Here is an 18277-nt window from a genome sequence, read left to right on the forward strand (position 1 = left end):
GATAGAAGATAAATAATTTGCCCAACATTTTACAGCTAATAAGTGAAAAGCCAGCTTACTATGTACAAGTTAGTTGCTAGGTAGATCGAAAGCTGACTGTAAGATGAAGTCTCTCCTTTAAAAATGGAATTAATTTATTCTATAATTAATTTCTCATGTCACATTTCCAAGGCCTCTTCTAATTGAAAATTAAGTGGTGTGCCTGATTCACAGAAAGCAGTAGAAAGCAATTTTAGATGATGATAGTTCTAAAAACAATATCCTATTGACACATACTAATATTTCTTAGATATGGTAAATCTGCCAATACCATGGCAGAAAAGAATCAGTATTACTGATATTTCCTTTTACCTCAGGCTCCAATAGATCTTAGAACATCACTATTTGACCCTGTCATTTCGAACTTTGATGTTTTTTTTCCATTATAGATTTTTGCATAATTTTTATTTTAAAGTATTTCATTAAAATATTTGTGTGTCACCACCTTAAATTTTGCACCTAAGGTAAATATTTCATTTGTCCTATTTAACTTATGCTAGTCCCAGCCTTAGTTAACAGGAAACATGGGACACGTTATACATTAATATCTATATAACTTTACCAACCTATTATTTTCTTTTTATTTTATTTTTTATTACTTCTTTAACTTTATTTTTATTGCTGACACTATTACCAGTGTCCCCATTCCTTCCCTCCTTTGCCCACCTCCACCCAGCGCCCACACTCCCTTCCCTCTGGTCATCACCACACTGTTGTCTATGTCTATGGGTTATGCATGTATGTTCTTTGGCTACTCCCTTCACCTTGAGCTATGCAACTCTCACAGAAGAAACCAAAGAACCACCCTTTATATAGTATTTGGAACTCTGCTGTAAAGATATGAATGAAGAGATACAGGTCAACTGAACAATACAAATGGCAAAATATGCTTTCAGGTAGAATCGTACATAGGCTAAATACAAAAGACACTATAATTGGTTAATAAGTATACTAACATCCACTCCATAAAAGGTTATTTCTGTTATTCCATGGAGATTTACTATAATATAGCAATTCTATACTGTGAATATTCCATCTGTAGAATCCACATATTTTAAGAGATAGAATTTAATAACTTACTTTTATTTTTCTTCGCTTTCATAAAGATATTCATATACTCTATGTACTACCCAAACCTCCAGACAGATGAATTTTGAAAAAATTAATTCAAATGTCAGGGAATAGCAAGTATTTTTCATTCTAGTACTTTACTTTTTTTAAAACTCAACCATAAAATAGAGTAAAAAATGTAAAGGAGCAATTAGTGCTGCAGTTAGCCTTTCACCCTTACATATAGCTTTGGCTCTATTCCCAAAATTTCTGTTTTTAAACTTTTCTACCAACAGTCCTTTATTCATGAAGTCATTTTTCCTTGGTGATCAATTACATATATATTTAATATATTTTAAAAGAATAGGAATGTTGCTTGTCACACACAAATGGCTCTTAGAGAGTTATTGGTTTCATGCCAGTGCTGTCAGCATTCCAAGAACACATTGGATTGGTTAAGGAAGAAGCCATAAACAGCCTATCAACAAGTATTTATACAAATGTTAATGAATTTAAAATTCTATTAGTGTAACATTTATGCCAAACTTCAATTTTATTTGTGCTTTATTTGTGAGGTATGATGCAATAACTTCTTTTAATAAACACATACAGACCACTTATACTTTATAATGTAAATCACATTTTTCGTATTTCCAGCCTAAGATACATAGAATCAGCCATTTATCAAAGTTACCAAAAATATTTCCATCATAGGAAGCATTTTGCTCAGCATGCAGTCATGTCCTCCAAAAGCTTTTGGTAAAGAAATGAACTCATCTCCATCCATGAAACTAAGAGTATTTAATTATTATATTACTGAGAAAGGCCATTAAAGGAAAAGAAAATAGTCATGGGAAAGTTGCCATATTTATAAAAATATAAATAATTAGCTTTTTTTTGTATGCCCCAAATGACAGTTGAATCTTAATTTCCCTCTGTATAGGATATACTATATTGGAAATTTAGAAAACTGATTTATTTAAGGCATATGGGTTTAATGAACACTAATTTTGCTTTATATAAAGAAAAGAATATTTCCATTAATTAAAAAAAAAACTATATTTCTTTTGGTATACCTCTTTAAACTTGAACTGCTTTTCTCTTGGATTGCATACAGTGTGAACATTTTATAAAGTAGCCTTATATGATAGAGTAGTTTTTTTTTTTTTTTAATTTCATACTGTTAGTTGTCATTTTTTTTGAAACATCGTTAAATCATTTATTCAGTAATAACACTCAGCAGATAACAGAAACAGACTGCACAATTCACCCATTTAGCCCGAATAACCAGTTTCCCTTTACAATGCTTTCCTAAATGTAAGTTTTTCCATCACTAGGGAAAACAGCATTTTAAATAGTCTATCTTTTTAAAAATTGAAATGACTTTCTGAACAGGTAATTAGAAAGGAAGTGAAAACAAGGCTTGATTACTATAAAAACAAAAACTTAACACCACAACTGTAGAACATTTACATATATTTATATGTGAAACTATATATAAAAAATTATACATATCTACATACTATATTAAAATACCTGTTCTATTTTGCTAACTAAATTTTTGAGATAAAAACCAACTAGTTCAAGCATTTCTAAATATAAAAATGTCAGGTGTATATTTATTAAAAACAAAATAAATCAGTTCTGTTGAAGTAACCATATATACACAAGATAAATATTTGAAATTGTGGAAACAGAAATAGTGAACAGCTTCAAATGTCTCAGTATTTTAATGGCTTATATAAGTTTCCTTTTTTCAGGCTTTTTTTGGTTAAAAATAAGATTACTTAATTTTAAACTAAGGTCAATATGCTTTTTTTAAAGGACAAAATACTTATTAAATATGGTAGATATTAGGTTTGCACCAGCTAAAGAATAACATTTACATTTGTCTAGATGTAACAATTTTTAAAACATACAAAGTCAATATGTAGTAGGAAAATTTGTAAAGAAAGACACAAGAAATTGCACCATTAAAAAATATAAATTCACCTTCTATTGATTATATGAATATGAAAAACTAAATATTGACTTAAAAGTAGCTTCTATACAATGTCAAAATAGTGGGCATTGTTTGCTTTCCTGATATAATGAATAATTAAGATGTATTCCTATCTCAATTAAATAGTAATATCAGTATTTCTTAGGAAAAATTTAGTATATACATGGAAAGGTAGGCACTGTCCTATACTCAAGTTTTTCAGTTTGATTTCCATTAAAATGCTTTTACAGCTTTGAAAAAAAATACACACAAAAGTAAACAGATGAGGTAAGCATCTTAAAAATTGAAGAAATACTTGAAAATTACTACTCAGATATCCAATGCCCAGGTTCTAGAACGATACTTAAGAAGTCCTCCATAATGATGATAACACAGGTATCTGAGACACATACTGCACAGCAGGTTTTTTGGTTTTCGAGTAGGCAGTGATGTTCTTCCTTGTTATTACAAAGCAATCGCTAAGTTTTGCCAGGAGCATTGCTTCAGTGAAAAAGGTTTACATGAGGTATCACACAGCAGTAAGAGCAGCTTCAATGCCATTCAAAATTGCCTTGTTACAGCCCATGTGGAAAGAATGCCCACTAAGTTTCTTGAATCTGGCAGGTAAAAGAGGAGTAGGAGAAAACATTCCTGGTTCAAAAGAATAAAAATAGATCACTGTTCAATAAAACCTGCAGCAGGAGAATCCAACCGTTAAGGATATTATAAGTAGAGTCCAGAACCCTAATAGCTCAGTGTCTTCATCACGTTCCTTCTTCAAAGTCTCGGCATAGGCAGCCTCCGGGTTCTGGGGCGCAACTCAGCTGACTTGGCCAGGTGGGGAGTGGAGAGGTGGCTGGCAGCTTTCCACTGCCTCAGCCTCTACAGGGTGAGGCAGTCTAAGCCCGGAAAGTTAGGACACGGTTGTCTTCCCTTCCCGCGGGGATTTTAGTGGAGTTTTTTCCATCAGAGGACTTGGCACAGAAACTCGCCCCACCCTTCATCTGCCTCCATGCAGGTGACGCCAAGTTCGTTGTTAACCTTTATTCCAGTCTAATTCAGACTTACATACGTGAAGTTTCTATTATAATGATTAAGTTAATCATGTTTAGATACATGTCATCTTCAAAATGCACAGGTTTGCATACATGCAAAACTTCTACATTCTAGCTCCACATTTCTCAGGGCACTGAGAGAACGTTAATCAACTATGACAGTTACTCCTTTATTTTACCAATATTTATTGTACACCATGCATGTACCACTTAAATAGTTTATATTCTACTATGTAAAACAGACACATCGAATAGGAAAAGTAAAATGTAATGTTACAGATGCTATCATGGGATCTCTATAGGATCCTTTGGAGGATATCTCTTACCTAGTTTAACAAGGAATGCAATGTTAAAATATTAGAGACTTACCCCAAAGAATGTAATTTCTAAGCTAAGACCTGGAGACCCGAAGCAAGAACATCATTAATAAAATGAATAATCCCAAGCATAAGGCCTATAGGCAAAAGATATCATTTTGAGTAATTATAATATATCTGGGTGGTTGAGGCAGGAACCTAACAGATGCATTTGAAGGTATAAGCAAGGCCTGTGTGTCACGTAAACATTTTTTAACATAATCTAAAAGCAGTGGAGAACCAGGAGTTTAATCTATGAAGCAGCCTAATTAGATTTGTACTTTCGCAAGACCATTTGCCATATGGAGATGGTATATATGTAAACAAGACCAGAGCAAACAGACCAGTGAGAGGCTGTTACAGTAATTCAAAAGAGTTGAGGGTAGCCTGAATTAAAATGGTGGCAATAGGAAAACAGAAGGTTTGATAGACTGAAAGAGTTTAGGAGGTAAAATATGCAGTTGAAAGGTGAGGAAGAATGCTGTTCCAGTATAACACTCTGGTTTCTGAGTTGTACAGTGACAATGGTAGTGGCATGGTAGCAATTTGGAAAGGTGGGATAATACATGGGTTTAACCTTTTCACATAACCTGTAGATATCTAAGTGAAGAAGTTATGGATAGATACATTTCAGAAGTCAATAAGGAAAGTGATTGAAGAAGTTGAATGAATATCCTCATACAGGAAAAGGCATAGCCTAAGAATATGCTGGAACCAGGATAGGACCCTGGAGAAGCACCCTGCAATAGGAAGGGATGGCAATAGAAGAGGAGCCCTTGAAAGAGACTGAGGTTAAGACAAAGGTCAGAGAAAACATAGAGAATGTATTGAAACAAAATCCAAAGGAAATAAGCCTTTTAACAAGGAAGGAATGGGCAACAGTATATAATATTATAGAGGAGTCAGTAAGAGAAGAACTTTAAACAGTTCCAAAGATTTAGCAGCATTAGTGATCTCTGAACAATTCCAGTGACATGGATGGGGAGGAAGCCATATTGCAGTAAACTGAAGCATGAATGGCAATAAGTCAACAGAGATGGGGCTTTGTCCCTATTTCAAGAAGTTTATCTGATTAGGGAAGAAGAGAGAAGAGTAGCTAGAGTGGAACATATAAAGCCCTTTCTGAGAGGTATTGGAAATACAGAAATACTGATAGCAAGAAATCCTGAATTATATGGAATGCTTGGGATTCAGGAGCAGAGTTGAGAGCATTGGTCTTAGGAGGAGGGGTGCTTCTTCTATAGTGATAGATGAGAAAGGTACTTTGCAGATATGTCATCACACACAAGCTTGCTTATTCCAGTTCAAAAAGTAAGCCTGAATAAAATGGGGGCAGTGGGCATGGAAAGGAGGAGCCAGGTGTTAGTGTAATACCCAGCAGGTGAACTAGCCCAAGTTTCTGATTAGATGTAGTTACGTACGAAATAAGGAATCAAGGTTGACTCTGGAATATCTGGTCTGGATGCCTTGGAATTTCAGGGGGAAAACAGACTTAGTGTGATGATATGGAGTAAACAAGTTGTAATTCTGAAATTCAAATGGATAGGAAAACATAAATAAAATATAGGTTGATGATACCTAGTCTTTTAGGCTGTCAACCCCATAAGGTAATATACAATGTCTATCTAGTTGACTATCCTCAGAAGCCAGCACAGTGTCAGGCACAGAGTAGAGGGTGTGGGCTCTCAGACACTTTTAGAATGAGGAGCAACACCATCTAAAGGAATCTTTAAAGAGATTGAAAGGAGCACTGAAAGTCTGCTATTTTACAGTCCTGGAGAGAAGAGTTTTCAAGACAAAGGAAATGGTCTGTGTAGTTGAATTGAACAAAGAGGTCAATGAAGATAAGGAATAAATGTGTTTTGTTTGTTAAAGAAGACAATTTAAGGCCTCCTTAGTAAAGACAATTTCAGTTTCACAGAATCAGATTACAGTAATTAAGGAGGGAATAGAAAGCAAAGAAATAGAGGCAGAGAGTAGACTTCTTTAAAAAAATAACCAATATCTTTTAGTGTGAAAACCAAAGTATTAGAAGATTATAAAATTTGTCCCTGAAATTTTAAATCTCATTTTATATGAGTTTACTGAATTTGGAGACACAAGCCTATAAATTATAAGGGGGAAATGGGTTGTAGTTTAGAAGATATTTTACAAATAGATAAATGTATTTCCCAAGAGAGAAAAAAAAAAACAAAAAAAACACTCCTTTTGAAAGTAGAGCAGAAACTAAAATCAAATGATGGGCAGGAGTAAATATTTGCACCAATGATAACAGATAAAGGATCATTAAAAGTCAATTGAAAATGAAAACAAAAATACTAAGATCCTGCAAATAATTGGGGAAAAAATGAAAGGTATTTTACATCATATGACCCATAATTAATAAACAATCATAAAAGAATGTGAAATCTCACTAGCCATAAAGGCATGTAAGTTAAAATCACATTGTACAATATTTTTATCAAATTGTCAACAGCTTTTAATAGGTAATATCCCAATGTTGACCAGGGGCTCGGTAAAATGAGAAGCTTCATATAATATGTGGTAAATTGATGAAAGCTTTTAAAACTATTTGACAGTATAGATTATATCAAGTTCCTCAAAATATTTATAGTTCTAGACATGTTATTTTTAATTCCACCTGAAAAAATAAATTGATTAAATGGGTTAATTATAAACTTATGTAACAAATTTGTACATTATAGTGTAAAATCACTAAAATGATGTTTAGGATGAGATTTACATTACATGGAATGCATTTGTTATAGTAGTAACTGAAAAGTAGGGTGATGTAAACAAAAAAACAAAGCAAAACACTTTTATGGGAAAAAAAACTAAACTACAAGAAAATGCCTTTAAAATGTTATTCAATGATTGTCTTTGGATATTGGGATTTTGGTGAATTTTCTTTTTATACTTTTGACTTTATTTTCTAAATTGTCTATAGTGAGACTTATTATTTTATATAAAAAGTTTAACAATTTAAATAAAATCATGCAAATGTGTGTTTAGAAGTAAAGAAGTGTATATAGACAGTAGTAATTAGGGGACAGCAGGAATTGGGGGACAGCAGGAATCAAAGGAAGATCTTTTTCTTAGGTTGGTGATATAAGAAATTAATGAAGCAAGACCCAGAGAAGTAGGAAAGCACAGTAGCTGAAGGGCTTCACTTTCTGCAGGCAGAATGATGTTGCTCCTAAACTGAAAGCAAAGATTTACTGGGCAGCCTGATTAAATACTGGTAAGAATTCGTTAAGTAATCCAAGTCACTATTATCTTTCCTACCCTAGATTCGGAAAGCAGGACTTCTTCCGCAAGCTTCAATGAGTACATGTTACTTTTTTCTCCCTCAGTGACAGAAGCGATCCTGAAATGATTTAGCAAAAACAGAATCATTTCCTGCAGCATTTGAATTGCAGTATCTTCGAATCCATCCAGCCAACTTCATCACTGTGTTTGCTCTGTTTCTCGCACCGAGCTCATGCCAAGCTACCAATCTATGCCTTAGGGTTAAAATGGTTCAGATGAATTGAAACCTTACAGTGAAATCTCTTGTCTTTACTTGGGAATACTTGTCTAGAATCTTGGTTGAGTTAGAATTTATAGAGTGTTACTGTAGAGCTGAGGAAAACTTTCCAAAATGAGTACTTTAAAAAGTGAGTATCATATGTATGTGCCACTATTTTTATTTATTTTTAAAAATACCTTTAGAAGATTTATTTATTTTCAGAGGGAGAGGAAAGAGAGGGAAAGAAACATCAATGTGTGAAGGGAAGCATCAGTGTGTGAGGAGAAACATCAATTCATTGTCCAGTGCCTCTTGCACGCCCCCAGCTGGGGACGTGGCCTGCAACCCAGGCATGTAGCCTGACTGGGAATCAAACTGGAGACCCTTTGATTTGCAGGCTGGTGTTCGATCCACTGAGCCACACCAGCCAGGGCTGTGTCGCTATTCTTAAAAACGGGGAGACACAGATAATTTTTATCTTTAACTGAAAGTACACTTGTTACAAAAGGATTCTCTGCATAATAAGAATAAGGGCCCAGCTGTGTGCTCTGTCCATTACCAGGGTCACTGAGTCCTCACTATTTTCTATCACTGCACTGCACTCTTGGGTCCAACATCTGGTCTAGCCAACCAAGAAAAATAGAAGGCTAGGACTCTGCAGGTGAAGAGTGTAGCAGCACCAAATGGTGCTGCTCAGGAATTCAGTTGTCAGTCCTTGTAAGTGAAGTAATTGTTCCTCCCATATACTAAATATGGATGGGTTGGCTACAGCTCAGGATGCAAGGGGTGTGGTTGTTTTGGAAACATAAATGTCATTAGAACTAACATCAGAGTTTAGAGAAATAAACATTCTGATTTTTAGCTTTCCGGAGAACTTGCTCCATTGTCTATTTATATTGAAAGCTAGAGTTATTTCACTAATTATAACAGCAACTTTTAAGGGAAAAAAAGATGATAGAGATATTCTCAACAAATTCAGAATGACAAGTGCTAAGCTTGCATGTACATCATGTGTGAAAGTGTATGAGCTCCTGCACAAGTATTCAAAATAGGCTTTGTCCCATGCTTCAAATGTTTTCTAAACAACTTGCAAAATAAGGTGACTTTCTATATATGAGGATCTATGGTGAAAGAATAGTTGACATTAATAAATTGACATTTTAAATATCCGGCTTTAAATTATAGCATTCTTGCGAGTTAGATTACCATGAGTTAGTTTTCAAGAGGTACATTTCTCTGGTGTACTATCTATAAAACCTACAAAACCAAGTCCCAAAACATCGTGACAGCACCAAAAACGAACCAGCCTAAAAAACTAAGCCTATGGACGAGGGTTATCCAACAGCAGGCCTTCAGTGTCATTCTGAAATGCAGCAGTATCTATAAATTTCTTAAAAAATATTAATATATATAGTATATTTTACATTTGAATATAAGGGTTGGATGTTTCTTTTTTAATTATTTTACATTTGTTATCTTGCATTTTTACCATGTATAATTCCTCCTTTTCATATTTTCAATAAATATCTTTAGTGTTACAGTTCCCCTCTCCATCTTTGAAATAGCTACTATGGCATAAGTACCTATAATCCTGATACAATGGTATTCCTAACTTAAAATATTATACTACCTTATGGAAATAAGCTTAGTTTTATATAAAATTAAAATTCTGTTTTAAGTACCTTCAGTATATTTGTACATTCTGCATGTGGATAAATAACACTGGTATAAGAACAATTGGACCTTAACATAAGCCTGAAAAGACATCATAGTGGACAAATAGATGTTCTTTTTATACTAGAATTCTAATGTCTACCAAAAGTAATTATTTGAATTTGTTAATTATAAAAATAAAAAACTCTTATAAAATGTTGGTTGCATTAAAACTTTTCCTTCATTTTTTCAAAATAAGTGTGTTTGAAACTCAAGCAGGAGTACTTTATCTATAAATGACTGACATTTTTCATTCACGTGATTTAGCTTCCACGAATTAGTGCCTTTTCCCCCCTTTCTTGTGATAAAATCATTACCCTAAACTGAACTGTTTGGACAAAACTGATCTCTTTAAATAAAAAATAAAATTTTTATATTTCTTTCCCAGGCAAGGAAGAAGAATTTACCTATAAGGATACTGTGGCACATGAAAAATTAGAAAGGAGTAAAGAATATACATATCAATGGCTTCACACACAGGTTGGACTTCATGAGACAACTAGTTCCAGAAATATGAAATGGTGAGGTCATTTCCTTTAAATTAGATTTTTATATTGTAAACACATCTTGAAAAGTTAAACCTAAGTTAATTGTGCTAAAACAAACATGCCTTTATAGCCAAAGGCGAATATACCATGATAGCAGGCTATTAAAAAGGCCTTTGATAGAGAATAGATTTAATCACTCTTCATATTTTTAATTTTAAAATGTTTGATAACTCTATTTCTGTAATGATTAATAACAACACATGAGCTGCATAAACGATTCTACTTTATGAAGTAAAATGCATGATATTTATTAATTGTTTATAAATACTATATGTATGACAAGTTGTATTTTATTTTGTTTTTTATCATTGTGTTTGGCAGTTAAAATTACAATTCACCCTGATGCTGCTGCCACTTTACCAGTCATGTAACTAGTTTTTAATGATGTCTCAATTCTCAGTTTCCTCTCCTTTATAGTGAGATGATAGTATTTTACTATCTAGCTCACTGAATAGAAATGAGATCACCAGGTTGAGGATAATAATTGTTTTATTTAGCAATAAACAGGATCGATTAATTTTAGTTATGTTAATGTATGTGTTAGTTTGCTAGGGCTGCCAAAACAAAATACCACAGATTGGGTGATGTAAACAGCAGAAGTTTATTTTCTCACAGTGCTGGAGATTACAAATCCCATATCAAGGAGTCAGCAAGTTTGGTTTCCTTGGAGGTCTCCCCCTTGGCTTACGGATGGCCACCCTCTCATTGCATCCTCACATGATCATCCCTCATCTGTGGTTTCTGTGTTCTAAGCTTCTCTTCTTATAAGAACGCCAGTCATATTGGGTTAGGTCCACCCATATGACCTCCTTCTACACTGATTACATCTTTTAAGACTCTCTTTCCAAATACAGTCAAATTCTGAAGCATTAAGGATAAGGACTTCAACATAAGAATTTCGAGGGAAAAAACTTCAGCCAACAACAATGTAATATAAAGCATATATGTGCATAACCACTGAATCAAAGTTTTACAGAAATAAAAGCCCAGGAATAATATTTTTTAAATGTATTTTTAGAGCAGGTGGGGGAGATAGAAAGGAAAGAAACAATGTGCAATAGAAACATGGATTGGTTGCTTCTCATACCCCCTCAATTGGGTACCTGCTCTGCAACCTGGGCTTGTGCCCTGACTGGGAATCAAACCAGCAACTTTTTGGTCCACAGGCTGGTACTCAATCCACTGAGCCCCACCAGCAATAATATTTTAAACATAAATTTTCAGGACTTCATTTAAGCTACATATATATCCACAAAAAAAGTTAAAAAAGTTACTATTTTAAGCATTTATTAAATATATCAATTGATATGGAATCTAAATGTAGATGACGTTTTGGAAATGTTTCCAGGCATTGTAGATATTAACTATTTAAATGAGAAACAAACAAAATCCTACAGTTCTGAGAGTTAAAACTTAATTTATGTATAAAAATGTATACAAATCAAACTTTTAAATAATATAATATATATAAATTAAAACCTACATATGTAGTCAATTTTAGCAATATAATGCTTTTGAATTATGGAAAAGAAAGTAAAGAATAAAAATGAAATTAAAACATTTTGAAATCTGAATTGTTACGTCCCATTTGGTTGTGAGCAGAGAGTATTAATAAAGCAATCAACATCTGGGAACTTTTTGTTTCACTAAGTGATCTAATTAAGGCAAGCAAAGTTTATTTTATGTTGGTATTAATCAATCTACTGTATTCATGAGATGAAATCCTTAGAACTATAAACTAATATAACCCATAGCTTGCCATCTATATTAACCAGATATAGGCGGACTGATTCAGAGATTTTAAAGCTTAGTGCAGATAATGTGAAAAATAAAAATGTAATAATAATTTAGTAAAAGCTTACACATTTAACAATATCCCTTACTCCTAGTAAATTACATTTAAATATAAGTACAACAGACAATTATTTATGGATTTTCACTCTTGAAATATAATATATAAAGGAATAGATAGCAGTATTTTAAGAAATAATATTTTTAGGAATGGAAATTTTTGAAAAGCCAAATGTTAATGTTCTAATTTTAAACAGAATTTAATAGTAGACATTAGTATAACATATTAAACACACTAAAAGTATTTTAAAAATAGGAAACTTTGTCTACTCATAAGATATGCACATAAATATAAATATTTATAGTTTTATGATTTATTGGTTATCATTCTTGTTTATTTCAACTTTTTTGTTTATGTTATGCATTTATGTTTGGCAAAGAAAGGAAGCATTAAAGTTTTATTTAGAAATTTAAATTTTATGTCAAATTGAATTTAAAATGACTATGGAAACAAGTAAATTTGTATATACCTTTGAATGTAACCTTTTAAATTTATTATTACTCCAATTTTGTAAATTACTAATTACTCCCAAAATTTTAATTGGGCATTTTTAATATCCTTTTTCTAAATTTGTATAATAATATGATTTCTGTTTTTGTCACTATTGCAGCAATCATTTCTTGCCTGAGTTAGATCCAGAGGTACTTAATGGTGGAAGAGTTCAGCTTGTGGTAAGAAATATGTTTAAACTTACAGAAATTTCCAGAAAAGAGGGTACCCTGACCAATGACAGAAATATATGGCCTCCTTGGCAGGTAAAAATAGTCCCAACTTGATGACATCTTCCATGTATATCAACCAATTAATATTCCTCACTCAGACTCTACGTTCACCAAGAGAAGTGATTATAATTTCACTTGTCTTGTAGAATTTAGTACAAGAAGATAATGTAGTTTCTAACAGAAACTAGTATTATGTTATCCAAAACAGTTATATTCATCATTCTCATTTAAGTTTTTCTGAAAAAGGAGCAAAATTAGGGCAATAGCTAAATTAATGTGTTTATGAAAATATTTATAGAATATAGATTCGAAATAATCACTGTACAAATAGTTTCTTGCATAATAATAGAGCCTCGCTGGCAGAGTGTCCTGGAGATACCACAGGAAAATCAGTACTTGTCTACTCGCACTGTGCATGTTACCTACTAGCACTTCCTCACATATTGTTCAGTGGCCATGGGAACAAGAATGGGAAACACAGAAGTGCCAAGAAATGCCAGAAAAAAGGAAGTAATATTATATTTAATTGTTATATTTCTAAAAATGAATGAAAACTGATTAGGTAGAATTTTAATCAAAATGGTTCTTAGAGATTAATGCTCTGACATTAATTCCCTTTTTCCACATACCACTATGTACAAGTAGATGAGCGATACATAGCAATGACAAGTGCTCTTCTTTTAATATTGAAGAGCTTTAGCAAAATGCAAAAACAAGATAAATGGTAGTAGAAAAGAAATATATGTTGTGTGAGTGGAGATAGAAAAGAAATCAAGGGAGCACTTATGCCAGAGAGATACTGGGTGAGCTGAAGGTCCAGAGTAGAAAGCTTACAGAGTGTTGTGGAATAAAAGCACCCTATTTGTGTTGGGGAACTGGACACAGATAACTACACAACTGGGGCCAGAGCATAGCACATTTTTTAAAAAGCTGCAGCGCCTATATTATAAGATCCTCAAAGACATAAAAAAAGACAGAAAATTAGAAAACAAAAGCAATCAAATTTTTATTAGAGGACAGATGGGTATGCAAATGAGTCTATTAGAAATTCTGGAAATAAAAATATTATCATTGAAATAAACTCCAGACTGGACCTCCTAAAAGAGAGAATTAGTAAATTAAGAGATTATCTACAAAAGAACAATAGATAGACAGCTAATGTTATATCATAAACAACGCATACAAAAAGACAATAGAGTTATTTTTTAACATTAAGGGTAAAAATAAATATCATCCACTACACTAATTTTCAGGAGTGAAGACAGAATAAAACATAATCAAATATTCAAATGCTGAGTTTTGATAACATCTCTGTGTTCCAAATAAAATCAAAGCATATAATGTGACTGACATTAATGAGAAAATTGGAAACAAAATATCATTTTAGTTGTTTCCAAATATAAATTAGAAAGTGTTTTCTACAGAGACAGTTATAGTTCAGGTTCCCCAGGGAACATATTCTGAGATTTTGATATTTGAGTGCAGGACATTTATTAGGGGAGGTTTTCAGAAACAACTCCTTGGAGGGATGAAAGAAGCAGGATTAAGTAGAGAAAAGGTGAACTGCAATACAGGTACTGCAGAGGTAGTGAGATCAGGTAGTGGGAAAGGCCCTTTGGAGTTGTCCCAATTTGAGGAAAATGGATCAGGATCAGGATTTTACGTTTCTGCATCGCCTCAGGAAAGTATGTGACTTGGGAAAGCCAGCTCTCTTCAGCAAAGGATACTTTCCCGAAGGAGTACAGCTGAGAGCCACCAGGCTTCCATATTTTCAGCTGCTGGAGGAATCTTATTCAGTTGTGAAAAGTGATCTGAGTGGGATATGATAATATTTACTATACTAAGTAAGTTTACCATTCAGGGATGCAACAACTTAACATATAAAATGTGCCAGTTACACCCAAATGAATCTATAAATTAAGAGCTATTCCAAAATAATTACAGCTGTTGTTTTAGAAACTTGAAAAATCTTATTCTAAAATGTATATTGCTGAATAAAAAGCCAAGACTATATAGGAAAACTGAAAAAGTAGAGCAACTGGTATCACCAGATATAGATAATACAAAGCTAGAGTAAACCTATGGTGCGGGCACCGGCATGGATAAATAGACCAATGGATATGAATAGTGAGTTCAGAAATACACCTAGCTATATTGGAATGTAATATGTGATAGAGGTGGAAAAGGTCAGATTGTTAAGTAAATGGCATTCAGTAAAATAGCATTAAGAAAAAAATAAGGACTATATAGAGAGCATATGTGCCTTTTATGACAGTCATGTGGAATGCAGAAAGTTTGAAGACTCGAAAGTGAAAAGTAAAGCTATAAAACTGATCAAATAAAAAAGAATATCTTTGCAACTTAGCAGTGATGAAATATTTCTTTATTAATATTATTTTTTGCCTTCTGAAACTGTTCTTTATTGTTAAAGACACATTCTTGAATATATGTAACAAAGAAAACTTGTCTAATTGTTTGGGCTGGTTGTGTGGCCTTGTCACCAGTTTGATTGCATAGCAGTTTTAGAGGCCATAACTAACTTTTCTGATTAGTGTCTTGAGTAATAAGTTAAATGTTGACACCTAATCCTGATTATTCATAGACATAAATATTTTTAACCTGTAAATAAATATGCATTAGCTGATGTGAATAGAGACCAACTTTGGTTAATCAGTAAGGATATTTTTAATGAATTTAGTTCACTGAAGCTCAGGGTGAATTAGGTCATCTGCATTAAATTTTGTGTTAAGCTTGAACATTCTTCCACAGAAACGATTCAGATGATTCATAAGACCACAGCTATGGGCAACGGGTGACTGGCAGCTTCATGATGACAACATGCCCACTCATGCATTAAATCTGTTGCAGAGTTTTTTGGTGAAATATTAAATCACCCGGGTGACTCAGCCCCCCTATAGCCCAGATAAGGTACCCTGCAACTTCTGGCTTTTCCCAAAACTGAAATCACCTTTGAAAGAGAAGAGATTTCAGACCATCAATGAGATTCAAGAAAATATAACAGCTGACGGTGATTGGGAGAACTGTGTAAGGTCCCAAGGTGCCTTCTTTGAAGGGGACTGAGGTGTCGTTGTCCTATGGACAGACCTCATACAATAAAAATTAACAAAAAGCAACAAACAAGAACAAACTCTTGATACATACAAAGACTTTGATGGATCTAAAGAGCATTATGCTGAGTAAAACAAAAATTATCTCAAAATGTTATATACTGTATGATTTCACTTACATAAATAACGTTCTCAAAAACACATAATTATAGTGAAGGAGAACATATTAGTGGTTACCACTGGTTAGGTTGGGGAGAAGGTATGACTACAGGGAGTTTCTTTGAGAAGATGGAACAGTCTGGTATCTTGATATCTTGATTGCAGTGGTAGTTATATAAACTTCTGCATGCAATAAAATGTCATAGATGTATAGACAAACCAAAAAAAAATTTTTACTTGTGAAAATTGGTGCAGTCTTAAAAAGATGTGTGGTTTAATGATATCGCACCTATATCAGTTTCTTGGATTTAATGATCACACTTTGGTTATATTTATTCGTGGCATGCTGGATGAAGGGTATACAGGGAATTCTCAGTAGCAATTTTTGCAGTTTTTATGGGAATTTTAACTTGCTTCAAAATAAATGTTTTAAATGATTGAAATCCATGTGTAAGGTTTGTTCATTTCAGTGCATGTAAATTATAGCTCTATGAAACATTTAAAATGTCTTCCATGCCCTCAAATGTTATACAACAAGGCCTTTGCCTCATTATATAAGAACAGGTGTTTGTGCAATGATGAATGGAGGGGTATGCATGCTTCAGCTTTTTGCAACCAAAGATTAAAATGGTTTTAAAACATTCATATGTCTAGAAATATTCTATTATTTAAAATAATTATATATAGAAATACGACAAGATAGCTTATATGTGAACTTTATGTTTTCTCTCTCTTTTTAAAAAATATCTGGATAATAAGTAAGTAGGTATTTTTTATATGTGCTGTTTAATATGTCTTAACTTCTAAAAATACAAAATTTTAAGATTAAATATTTTTTAATAAAAAGGACAGCTTTTCAAAAATATGAAGAAAAAGGAACTTCTTATTTTCTATAAATGAGAAAGAGTCTCTATATTTAATTAAGTTGCCTGGGTTGGAAGTGAATCATAATCCAAATGCTTAACAGTCATGTTCCAAAATTTATACTCCTCATTTTATTGTGAAAATATGGAGGAAAAAAAATATTAAAACTCTTGTAGATGGGACTACAAATGTAACTTGTTCAGAAAATAAAAAACAAAAATAATTTTTCAGAATTACTATTTAATAAAGTTTTATTGAATTGCACATGGAAAATTATTATCTAACATTAACTTAAAACTCATAACCATATAAAATATTAATATTACAGTGTTTTATAATTAAATATATATTTTTATAGAATAAGCGTTAAAAGCATGATCAGTTATACTGTTTTTAAGTATATGCATACGTAGCTGGGTCAGATGCACTTGGGATCCTTGATAAAATTTCTAGGTTTGCACTTTAGCTGCTAGGTGGCACCGTTGGGAAAAGGTGTATTCCTGTTAAATCTCACTTTTAAATTTATATCCCTGTTATAATCTCACTTAATTAGCAGCTGACATCAATTGTTTTCTATCTCAAAAGAAGCACTCTTTTGGCTATAAATGGCTTAGATGATAAAGAGATTTTTGGAAGGCATGTATGTATTCACAAATATTTTCTTGACATGTAGATATTGTTTTAATTGGGGGAGGTTCCACTTTCTATTTAGGCATACTTAACTTATACCATCAAATTGAAGCAAATAAGTCCTGATTTTAAAATCTTGAGGCTTATCGTTAAAGCCTCTTTAGCCAACAGGTAGGTTCCCCATGTGGTTAGCATCTTTTTCCTTGTTTTGTATCTGGTCTTACCAAAACTGTGGTATTGCTTTGGTATTTCCCTCTTATTCTGGACTTTTTTTTTTTTTTTTAAATCCAAGCATTGATGAAGCTATTCTAATAGACACATACTCTTGAGTACTAATTGAAATAAAATTCAGAAAGAATGTGTAACACTATTTATACTAATCACAAGAGTATGTTGGAAGCCAACTGTTCCTTATTTCATTTTAAACAGTTTTCTACTAAAGTGTTTTGACAATGTGATTGTATTACTTAACCAGGTACAAGAAAAAGTGACTGACATTATAGAATGGTTTCTATTCTGAGCTTAACAATGAGCAGTTTCTGTATGTAAGGTGGGAGATGTGGGAGAGGTTGTAAAGGAGAAAGGCAAACAAATTTGAAAGGGGATGATCATGAGGTGCTAGTTTCATGAGTTTTTCTAGCTCATCACATAGGGACAGCTTTTTAACCACAATGATGATTTTATGGCTTTATTTTGCTTTACTTAAATTTATCTCACATCAAACATTAAGGA

General features: G+C 32.8%; 1 protein-coding gene across 1 annotated transcript in view; it reads left to right on the forward strand.

Moving 5' to 3' along the window:
- The window catches only part of LRRIQ1 (leucine rich repeats and IQ motif containing 1), a 264993-nt gene that overhangs the window by 232316 nt on the left and 14400 nt on the right, over window positions 1-18277 (forward strand). Inside the window, exons 25-26 of the mRNA XM_090275671.1 lie at window positions 10091-10223; window positions 12713-12773. Of these exons, the coding sequence (XP_090131797.1) occupies window positions 10091-10223; window positions 12713-12773 (194 nt within the window). The remainder of the gene's footprint in view (window positions 1-10090; window positions 10224-12712; window positions 12774-18277) is intronic.

This window comes from Furipterus horrens, unplaced genomic scaffold (assembly GCF_987537825.1).
Source record: "Furipterus horrens unplaced genomic scaffold, mFurHor1.1.pri manual_scaffold_4, whole genome shotgun sequence".
NCBI classification, from domain to species: Eukaryota; Metazoa; Chordata; class Mammalia; order Chiroptera; family Furipteridae; genus Furipterus; species Furipterus horrens.